We start from the raw sequence: 11,664 nt of genomic DNA, 5'->3' as shown, positions 1-11,664 counted from the left end.
ACAGCCCTCCAGAGTCTGTGTAACTTCAGTCAGCACCACAGCCCTCCAGAGTCTGTGTAACTTCAGTCATTGTGACAGCACTCCAGAATCTGTGTAACTTGAGTCAGTGTGACAGCTCTCCAGAATCTGTGCAACTTCAGTCAGTGTGACAGTGCTCCAGAGTCTGTGTAACTTCAGTCATTGTGACAGCACTCCAGAATCTGTGTAACTTGAGTCAGTGTGACAGCTCTCCAGAATCTGTGCAACTTCAGTCAGTGTGACAGTGCTCCAGAGTCTGTGTAACTTCAGTCATTGTGACAGCACTCCAGAATCTGTGTAACTTGAGTCAGTGTGACAGCTCTCCAGAATCTGTGCAACTTCAGTCAGTGTGACAGTGCTCCAGAGTCTGTGTAACTTCAGTCATTGTGACAGCACTCCAGAATCTGTGTAACTTGAGTCAGTGTGACAGCTCTCCAGAATCTGTGCAACTTCAGTCAGTGTGACAGTGCTCCAGAGTCTGTGTAACTTCAGTCATTGTGACAGCACTCCAGAATCTGTGTAACTTGAGTCAGTGTGACAGCTCTCCAGAATCTGTGCAACTTCAGTCAGTGTGACAGTGCTCCAGAGTCTGTGTAACTTCAGTCAGTGTGACAGCCCTCCAGAGTCTGTGTAACTTCAGTCAGCACCACAGCCCTCCAGAGTCTGTGTAACTACAGTCAGTGCGACAGCCCTCCAGTGTCTGTGTAACTTCAGTCAGTGCGACAGCCCTCCAGTGTCTGTGTAACGTCAGTCACTGTGAGAGCCATCGTGAGTCTCTCTAACTTATGTCAGCACCAGAGCCCCCAAGAGTCTGTGTAACCTCAGTCAGCTTGATAGTAGTTCAGAGTCTGTATAACTTCAGTCAGCGTGGCATCCCTCCAGAGTCTGTGTAACTAAGTCAGTGCGACAGCCCTCCAGAGTCTGTGTACCTTCAGTCAGTGTGACAGCCCCCCAGAATCTGTGTTACTAAATGTGACAGTCCTCCAGAGTCTGAGTAACTTCAGTCGGTGTGACTGCCCTCCAGAGCCTGTGTAACACCAGTCAGTGTGACAGCCCTTCACAGTCTGTGTAACTTCAGTCAGTGCAACAGCCCTCCAGACTCTGAGTAACACCAGTCAGTGTGACAGCCCTTCACAGTCTGTGTAACTTCAGTCAGTGCAACAGCCCTCCAGACTCTGAGTAACCTCAGTCAGTTTGACAGCCCTCCAGAGTCTGTGTAACTTCACTCGGCACCACAGCCCTTCAGAGTCTGTGTAACTTCACTCAGCACCACAGCCCTTCAGAGTCTGTGTAACTTCAGTCAGTGCGACAGCCCTTCTGAGTCTGTGTAACTCCAGTCTGAGTGAGAGACCTCCAGAGTCTGTGTAACTTCAGTCACTGTGAGAGCCCTCGTGAGTCTGACTAACGTATGTCAGCACCAGAGCCCCCAAGACTCTGTGTAACCTCAGTCAGTACCACAGCCCCCCAGAGTCTGTGTAACATCAGTCAGCTTGATAGTAGTTCAGTGTCTGTATAACTTCAGTCAGCGTGGCATCACTCCAGAGTCTGCGTAGATTCAGTCAATGCGACAGCCCTCCAGAGTCTGTGTAACTACAGACAGCACCACATCACTCCTGAGACTGTGTAACTTCAGTCAGCACCACAGCCCTCCAGAATCTGTGTAACTTCAGTCAGTGTGACAGTCCTCCTGAGTCTGTGTAACTTCAGTCAGTGTGACAGCCCTCCTGAGTCTGAGTAACTTCAGTCGGTGTGACTGCCCTCCAGAGTCTGTGTAACTTCAGTCAGTGAGACAGTCCTCCAGAGTCTGTCTAACTTCAGTTAGTGTGATAGTGCTCCAGAGTCTGAGTAACATCAGTCAATGCTTCTGCCCCCCAGAGTCTGTGTAACTTCAGTCAGCACCACAGCCCTTCAGAGTCTGTGTAACTTTTGACAGTACGACAGACCACCAGAGTCTTTGCAACTTCACTCAGCGTGAGATCCCTTCAGAGCCTGTGTAACTTCAGTCAGTGTGACAGCCCTCCTTAGTCAGTGTACCGTCAGTCAGTGTGACAGCCCTCCAGAGTCTGTGTAACTTCACTCAGCCTGAGATCCCTTCAGAGCCTGTGTAACTTCAGTCAGTGTGACAGCCCTCATGAGTCAGTGTACCGTCAGTCAGTGCAACAGGCCTCCGGAGTCTGTGTAACTTCAGTCAGTGTGACAGTCCTCCAGAGTCTGTGTAACTTCAGTCAGTGCGACAGCCCTCCAGTGTCTGTGTAACTTCAGTCAGTGCTTCAGCCCTCCAGGGTGTGTGTAAGTTCAGTCAGTGCGACAGCCCTCCAGAGTCTGTGTAACTTCAGTCAGTGTGATAGCCCTCCAGAGTCTGTGTAACTTCAGTCAGTGCGACAGCCCTCCAGAGTCTGTGTAACATCTGTCAGTGTGACAGCCCTCCAGTGTCTGTGTAACTTCAGTCAGTGTGACAGCCCTCCAGAGTCTGTGTAACTTCAGTCAGTGTGACAGCCCTCCAGAGTCTGTGTAACTTCAGTCAGCACCACAGCCCTCCAGAGTCTGTGTAACTTCAGTCAGTGCGACAGCCCTCCAGTGTCTGTGTAACTTCAGTCAGTGCAACAGCCCTCCAGAGTCTGTGTAACGTCAGTCACTGTGAGAGCCATCGTGAGTCTCTAACTTATGTCAGCACCAGAGCCCCCAAGAGTCTGTGTAACCTCAGTCAGCTTGATAGTAGTTCAGAGTCTGTATAACTTCAGTCAGCGTGGCATCCCTCCAGAGTCTGTGTAACTAAGTCAGTGCGACAGCCCTCCAGAGTCTGAGTAACTTCAGTCGGTGTGACTGCCCTCCAGAGCCTGTGTAACACCAGTCAGTGTGACAGCCCTTCACAGTCTGTGTAACTTCAGTCAGTGCAACAACCCTCCAGAGTCTATGTAACTTCAGTCAGTGCGGCAGCCCTCCAGAGTCTGTGTAACTTCAGTCACTGTGAGAGCCCTCGTGAGTCTGTCTAACTTATGTCAGCACCAGAGCCCCCAAGAGTCTGTGTAACTTCAGTGAGCACCACTGCCCCCCAGAGTCTGTGTAACATCAATCAGCTTGACAGTAGTTCAGAGTCTGTATAACTTCAGTCAGTGTGGCATCCCTCCAGAGTCTCTGTAACTTCAGACAGTGAGACAGCCCTCCAGAGTCTCTGTAACTTCAGACAGTGAGACAGCCCTCCAGAGTCTGTGTAACTAACGCCAGCACCACAGCCCTCCAGAATCTGTGTAACTTCTGTCAGTGTGACAGTCCTCCATAGTCTGTGTAACTTCAGTCAATGCTTCAGCCTTCCTGAGTCTGAGTAACTTCAGTCGGTGTGACTGCCCTCCAGAGTCTGAAGGGCTTATGCCCGAAACGTCGATTCTCCTGTTCCCTGGATGCTGCCTGACCTGCTGCGCTTTTCCAGCAACACATTTCCAGCTCTGATCTCCAGCATCTGCAGACCTCACTTTCTCCTCAAAGATTTCAACATACTACGAATCCTCTTACAAGGATGCCTTCCTTGAAGAAGCTCTCTTCCTCCCTCTACAAAGATTTCAGTGAGTCCCTCTCTCTCTGCACCCCCCAGGTCATCTCCTCTGCACAGAAGCTCTTCAGACCTCTTTCCACCTATTACATTTCCGACGCCCCTCCCCCAAGTCCCTCCTCCCTACCTTTTATCTTAGCCTGCTGGACAAACTTTCCTCATTCCTGAAGAAGGGCTTATGCCCGAAACGTCGATTCTCCTGTTCCCTGGATGCTGCCTGATCTGCTGCGCTTTTCCAGCAACACATTTCCAGCTCTGTGTAACTTCAGTCAGTCTGAGAGCCCTCCAGGGGCTGTGTCACTTCAATCAGTGCTTCAGTCAGTGTGACAGCCCCCCAGAACTGTGTAACTTCAGTCAGTGTGACAGCACTCCAGAGTCTGTGTAACTTCAGTCAGTGTGACTGCCCCCCAGAGCCTGTGTAACTCCAGTCAGTGCGAGAGCCCTCCAGAGTCTGTGTAACTTCAGCCACTGGGACAGCCCTCCAGAGCCTGTGTAACTCCAGTCAGTGTGAGAGCCCTTCACAGTCTGTGTAACTTCAGTCAGTGTGACAGCCCTCCAGAGTGTGCTTCTCCAAGGCTTTTTTTCCTGTTCATGGCTCCAAAGTTCACGGCACCTTCCTATTCTCTGGTATTAGTTTGATTGAAGGCAGTACATATGATCAGTATCGATATAATCTAATCAACCTTTATTGTACTACTCTGGACCAAATGGGACTTGAGCCTTGATGTCCTATATCAAAGATAGGGATACTCACTCTGCAGGACTGTAGCTCTTAATACCTGAGCTTTTCTATGGGTGCCTGCCTTTTGTCGATTCAAGGAGAGATTGAACAGTCATTTTTTCTCAACTCCGTATTTAGGCGAAATGTTTGGAATTTTGCATAAACTTAAACATCTAGTCAGTAAATACTTTGTTGGAATCTTTCAGAATGTCATGTTTCATTTAAGATGTTTTCTCCTCGGGTGGGAGTACATACTTGAACTGTCAATGACGACTGGATTTCCACTGAGGTATTCAGAAACTGGGATATTAAGTTGTTCCTTTTAAATAACTATGTACGTGTTATAGGGAGAAGGCAAGAGAACAGCAGCGAATGAGATGCTCACTATGGAGAGCCAGTGTGGACAGTGGGTAATGTAACTTCAATGCCAGAAGCTTGACAGTTTGCATAATTTTACAGTGCCTGAGCAAAAATATCAAGTGGATGTTCCAGTGCAGGGCTGAGGGAATTGAATTAGAGATGCTATCCTTCTGATGAGTGAGGGATCTGTTTCTGGTTAGGCTGGGAGCACTTACGAGAGGCAGTTTCTTTTGGAATGGAGGTAGATGAACTGAATGGCTTGCAGCTTTACTCAATTTATTGCAAGTCTGTGACTGTGAACTTTTGAAGCCCACAAAAGTGTGGTCTCTGAGTACAAAAACAAATTCACAGCGGGTTCAGATTAAGGTACAAATATCTGGGGTTTTCTGTCAGTTTTAATCCCAATCAGGTCCCTGTCCACCTGGATAATCTACAGAACTAATTCCATACAAATTAAGGTTTTGCATCAAAACAGTTTCTTTTAAGTTCTTTGAAAAAGCATAATTATCAAGCCTTTAGTTAAACAGGTATAAGGTAAAGTTGGTTGGTGGTGTCTATATGTATGCATGTATATTATATTGTATAAAACAGCATTGTATCATGTACTATATACTTTTTATATATATTTATATATATTTATACATTGATTTAACAATGCATTCTGTTGGCAATGCATATGGTGAGTCAAAGGACATGTTGACTAGAATTCAACATTACTTTGAGTTTTGGGCGGAGGTCTGTGCAAAGCTTAATCTGAGCACGTGATTGGCTCTGCTCATCGGAAGATGATTGTGTTGAGTGTATAGTCTCACCAGGATAGTGTCAAGCTAGTGAACCAGAGAGTGACATCACCAAAGTATCATGAATTTGGCCAAAATTGACATTCATTCGGGGAAACCACATGATTTATTGCAGGAATTGAAAGTGTTCTGTTGGCACAGTAGAAGATGGTAAGGAAGATGTCGAGATTTGAGCGAATGGAGTAGAAAGAGTTGCATTCTACGTTGAGCCACATCCTTTCCTGAGTTCAGAGGCACAGAGAGGTACAGCACAGAAAAAGGCCCTTCAGCCCATTTCGTTAGCGAAACAGGAATTTGTTAAAGGTCACAGTATCAACAAAACTCAACTCAATGACCAAGGCAAGCAGATAGTCATGTTTGATTTGTTGAGGTATAAAGTCGGTCAAAAAACTATAAACTCCCTGATGTTTAGAAAGAGTACCTTTGGCTTGTTTAGATCCAAACAGAGGATGGATGTGGGGCCTCCATTTAATATCACAGCTGAAAGGTGGCACCACCAACTGTGCAGGAACCCTCACGGCCACATTGGATTCAGCCTGGATTTTGTATTCCTGTTCCAGAATGGATCTTGAACCTTGAGCTTCAGATTCAGCAATAACACCGTTAGCAATCAAACTGTTACCAGTTGACACAAAATTGATGAACATCTGATTCAAATGACCAATTTATTAACAATGGCAAGTAAGTGCCTCTTGGCAGTTCCTTTTAAGCCAGTGTTCGATATTGGCAGACACTGAATAGTTTAGTTCCTCCTCGGATACATGCTTAGGAATTCATCATGCCTTTCACCAAGCATATCCCTTTGAAAGGGTCATTTCTTTTTCATGTAAAGGGATGTGTCAGAAATGATATGTTATACTTTACCGTGTTCTCCCTTTGCAGGGTTGTCCCAGTAAGCAACAGGTATTAAGTGCCATTCGCCAGATGCAGAAACTGCTGTCTACTCAGGAAGCCCAGTACACACAAGGAATTCGCATGATGAAGAGGAAGCTCAGCCTCCTGCAAAACACAGTGAACAAACAGACCTCCAAGCACAATGGTAGGTTACAGCCAGCATGCTCATGTAGCACTGCAAGCCTGCTCTGCCATTTAAGCAGATTATGGCTGATCTGTACACTAACGCATTACTGACCTTTGTTTTGTAACCCAAAATATCCTGCCTAATAAAATGTATCAAAGCTTGTGTAAAGAGTTGTAGCCAGTTTTAGTAGGTATGGGTATGTTTGGTGAGCTAGGAGGTTGATTTGCAGACGTTTCGTCCCCAGACCAGGTGACACCTTCAATGCTTTGGCTCCTCCTGTAAAAGCGCTGCTGTACTGCATCTTCTGGAATTTATTGGGTCTAGGTCAATGTGCTTGTTGATGGAGACCTCTACAGAATCTTCACCATGAATGGATATCCCTGCAACCTCATCCACAGATACCTAACAGACAAACAATGAAATGAGGACATGCCGCAGTCTAACTGACTAGCCACACTACCTTATATAAAAAATGTCTTGGAACTGACAGTCAGATTTCTCCACCCATAAACTGACAGGCATGCTCAGACAACAACTCACCAGAACAAAAGACCCCATTGTCCATCACGTGCAAGACGAATGTAATTTACAAGATTCCATGCCAAGACTGCATGAAACACGATATAGGACAAACAGGTAGGCAACAAGCAATCCGCATGCATGGACACCAAGTAGCCACTAAAGGATCGGCTGTCCCTAGTAGCCATACACGCAGATGACAAGGACCACAAATTTGACTGGTACAACACAACAAGCATAGGACAAACTAAACATAGGACAGCCAGAGAATTTCTAGAAGCATGGCACTCAGCCACGGATTCCATCAACAAGCACATTGACCTAGACCAATATACTGGCCACTAAAAACGAACAACTGGAACAGACAACCGGAAGCAGCAGAAATGGCACCAAATAAATTCCAGAAGATACAGTCCAGCAGCGCTTCACAGGAAGCTCAAAAGCACCGAAGATGTCACCTAGACAGGGGACGAAACGTCTGCAAATCAACTTCCTGGCTTGATGAACATAACCACACTATGACAAAAATCTATCAACGCCCATTTGAAGTGTTCTCTTGACCCCCAGCCTGTAGTGGGTTTCAGAGAAGGGGGTTGTAGATTTCCACTATCCTTTGTGTCATGTGCCTCCTGAACTATCTAATTTGAATATTTTGTTACTTGTATTGAACACACCCACCAGAAAAAATGATCTTGTCCTTTCAGTATCAATACTTTTCATCAAATCAAAAACCTCAAACCCTGCCCTCAGGAAAATCCAAGCCTAATCTCTGGAATCTATCTTTATAATTCAACCCTTATTTTAAAAGGCAATCCTTAATCTCTACTTAACTTTTGTATTTTGGAGGGATTTTGTTCCTGTGAAGTGCCTTTGACATTTTGCCATAAAAAGCACTTTATGAAGCAAGTTGCTTCAGTTTAATTTGCCTTGCTGTAAGTCTCAAGGATTGAGTAGAGATATGTGCAAGTCTCATCCCCAGAAATGTGCCATTCTCGGAAAGCGTACGATAGGTAAAACCCAAGATGGCAAAGTGGTACTTGAGTGAAAATTGGATATTTAGATTTGTACATTAGGTAGCAACGGTTTAGGAAGCAAGGGAGAATATTAGAAGATAATACCAGGATACATGAAATGCTGGGAGAGGTGGATAGCGCTAAAATAGAAAATACTGTTAATAGACAGAGCCAGAGTAAGGGAGAAATCAGATTTACACTGTATGTATGTGATGAACAGAGTATAGTTAGTAAGATTGGCAAGTTACAGACACAGATTTGTCATGTGGCATTATGATGACATGGCCATAACAAAGACTCAGGGAAGGGTAGGTCTGGGTGTTAAATATTCCAGGTTACAAGGTATTCAAAAAAAAAGAAAGGATAAATACAAGGAGGGGTGACATTTTTGCCTAAGGATAGCATTGTACTACTGGAGGATTAGATGATTTCAGAGGGTCCTAGGACAGAATTAATTTGAGTAAAGAAATGAGGGTGGAACTGCTTTTCTCAGAGTACACTACAGATCATGGGAACAATGAAGAGGAACAAATCTGCAGGGAAATTATAGAGATATGTAAATATCATAGAGTAGTTAGTCTGGATGATTTTAATTATCCTTACATTCCCAATGTCCCAGGCCCGGCACGGTGGCATAGTGGTTAGCACTGCTGCCTCATAGTGCCATAAGACCCGGGTTCAATTCCCGACTCAGGCGACTGACTGCGTGGAGTTTGCACATTGTCTGCGTGGGTTTCCTCCCACAGTCCAAAGATGTGCAGGTCAGGTGAATTAGCCATGCTAAATTGCCCCGTAGTATTAGGTGTAGGGGAATGGGTCTGGGTGGGTCGCGGGTCAGTGTGGACTTGTTGGGCCGAAGGGCCTTTTTCCACACTGTAAGTAATCTATATGAGGGCAGTGAGGGGTGATGCAGTTGGATTGTATTAGGGTAAACTTCTCACAGTAGAATGAGGTCAGTCCAATGAGAAAGGAAGCATTGCTAGACCGAGTTCTTGGAAATTAGGTGAGCCAGTGGATCAAGTGACAATGGAGAAACAGTTGAGGTAGAATGATTGTTATATCATAATGTTTAAAATGACAGTGGAAAATAAGTCATTCCAGAGTAAGAATAATTACCTAGTGAAGAACCAACTTCAATGGGGCAAGAACAGAAATGTGGGATAAACCAATCTGAAGCTGCCGCCTGGATGACAAAAATAAATTAGAGTCGAAGAGTGTTTATAACAGTTGTAAGGATGTAAATGGCACTGAATAGGTAGGGAGGTGAATAAGCAAAAAGGGTTCACATAAAAAAAACTGGCAGCTAACAAAGAGAAATCCCAAAGTCTTCTATAGGCACCTCAACAGTAAAAGGTTGGCAAATAGAGGAGTAAGGCCAAATATGGGCAGCACATGGCTCAGTGGTTAGCACTGCTGCCTTACAGTGCCAGGAACCCAGGCTCGATTCCAGTCTCAGTCAAATGGAAGTCGTGCATAAACATAAGAGTTAGTGTCCACCCCGAATTTTGTTAAAGACTGGTTCTGCGATTACTGAAACAGCCATGCCGGTATCATCCTCCATTAGAACAGGGTGACCATTTAACCAGACCTTCATTTTAATTGGTCCTGATTTGGACATTGCTAAGCAGTTTAACTGTTCCAAACCAGACTTTCTAGGTTGTGCACTTTCCTCCAAGGTAATAGCCTTTTCCTCATCAACCCTCACTACCACCGCTTCAAAAACGCCAACAAGTTAGACGCAAAATTCCTTAACAAATCCAAGCCAACACTTGAATAAATTCATATTTTCCCACATGACTGTTAGTTTTACCCTGTTAACGGTTTCTCAAACTTGCCCCAGCACAGTTAAACTGCCTGGTCTGTACTTGCTTGGCCTATCTTTTATAAGGTTTTTTTTTTGAACAAGGGCAATATGTTTATAATTCTCCAGTCCTCCTGCACAGACCCCCAATTCCAGGGAAGACTGAAAAATTATGCTCATGTCCCAGAGCTGCTTCAACTGTAAATACCGACAGCTTATCCAATACCTCCACTTCATTAATTTTATAATCTTCTAGTAACTGAGAATCCTCCTCTCACCAGGATATTGAGCACTATCTGACCGAAAGGCAAATTTAAGTGCAAAGTATTTAAAACCTCAACTGTACTTTTGCCTCCACCGATCTCTCCCTCATCCCCCCCCAGGAACTCTGGGAGTTTGTCGAGGAAACTCTGAGTCACCCAACTGGCGCTCGACCGATGGAGCTCCTTTGAGAGAGTGTACTCATCGGCCCACGCTGCTCGCCAGGCACCTGGGCTCGACGCTAATGAGCGATAGTGAGTCAGGAACTTCCTGGGGGCACTCCTGGTGAGGGTGAGGGACTTCTGTGCCCCTCCCTCATCCTCCCAATAAATGTATATAGTTTTTAACTGTATTGGTGGTGGTTGCATAACGCTTCCAACATGAAGACAACTATAGCCAGCCTCAACATCAACGGCAGCAGGGAGTCACAGCGCAGATTCCAGACCCTCTCGGTCCTTCGGGACGGGAGGTATGCGGTGTGCTTCCTGCAAGAAACCCACATCACCCCGGGAGACGAAGCCACCTGGCTCCTGGAGTGACAAGGGGGAGTCTACATGAGTCACTTCACCCGCAGATCTGGCGGGGTGGCCATCTTGTTGACCCTGCATTTTCAGCTGCAGACCTTGGGGTTCAGGGAGCCTGTGCCAGGCCGTTTGCTTCAACTGACGGTTCGGCTGCGGGGCGCGGTGCTTCACTTGATGAACATCTACGCTCCCTTGGCCGGGCGGAGGCAAGCGAGTTTCTTCGGAGAAGGGTCCACTCATCTCGCCTCCATCAATAAGAGTGTGTGCGTCGTCCTCGGGGGAGATTTTAACTGCATCCTTGAGGACAGACCACGGCGGTGCCCGCACTAGTTGGGCGTAGGGGAGGAGGTTGGGGGGCTTGGTCAAGTCCTTAGACCTGGTGGACGCCTGGCGGAATCTCCATCCTGACTCCATCGCCTTCACCTTCGTCGGAGCATCCAGAATCGACCGCCTGTACGTTTTGCGGGTGTGCGCCTCCTGTTTTCCGACGGCGTCCATGCGGCAGGTGTCATGCATGGACCATCACCTGGTGTGGGCGGAACTCCGTCCGTTCGGCGCCAGGCTCGGCTCCGCGTACTGGCACTTTAACAACCTGCTGCTGGAGGACGAGCGGTACCGGGACTTGTTTCGTCGTTTCTGGGCCGGCTGGAGAAGGAAGCGGGGAAGCTTCTCCCTCCCTGAGGCTATGGTGGGATGTGGGCAAAGCTCACATCCGCATTCTCTGTCAGGGGTACGCGAGGGGGTCAACAAAGAGACGGAAATCCAGGATCGGGGAGTTGGAGAAGGAGATGCCCGGCCCTGCGCGGGGTGTATGAAGAGAAGGCTGCGCTGCAGGGCCTGCAGCTCATTGGGGCTCAGGGCGCATACGTGAGCTCGTGGATCCAGCTCCTCCAGGACCTGGCCCGTGGCTCCCCCTTCATCTACTTCCTGGAAAAAAAGGCGTGGCACCTGTCAGCAGCTCCTTGTGCTGCTGGCTGACGACTGGTCCCTCGTCTCGGATCCGGAGGGTATCAGGGCCCACCTCCGAAACTATTTTATACGGCTCTGTTCTCTCAGGATCCTCCCTGCGAGGATGCTCG

The 11,664-nt window shown here is 47.0% G+C and overlaps 1 protein-coding gene across 2 annotated transcripts in view; it reads left to right on the top strand.

The window, feature by feature from the left end:
* The window catches only part of LOC122553990 (fibulin-7-like), a 58,064-nt gene that overhangs the window by 21,919 nt on the left and 24,481 nt on the right, over positions 1-11,664 (top strand). For both annotated transcript variants that reach the window (XM_043698477.1, XM_043698476.1), the window contains exon 2: positions 6,329-6,485. In XM_043698477.1, coding sequence (XP_043554412.1) covers positions 6,329-6,485 — 157 coding nt within the window. The remainder of the gene's footprint in view (positions 1-6,328; positions 6,486-11,664) is intronic.

Source organism: Chiloscyllium plagiosum, chromosome 10, assembly GCF_004010195.1.
Source record: "Chiloscyllium plagiosum isolate BGI_BamShark_2017 chromosome 10, ASM401019v2, whole genome shotgun sequence".
In the NCBI taxonomy this organism is placed as follows: Eukaryota; Metazoa; Chordata; class Chondrichthyes; order Orectolobiformes; family Hemiscylliidae; genus Chiloscyllium; species Chiloscyllium plagiosum.
This window is presented reverse-complemented; position numbering and strand designations above follow the sequence as displayed.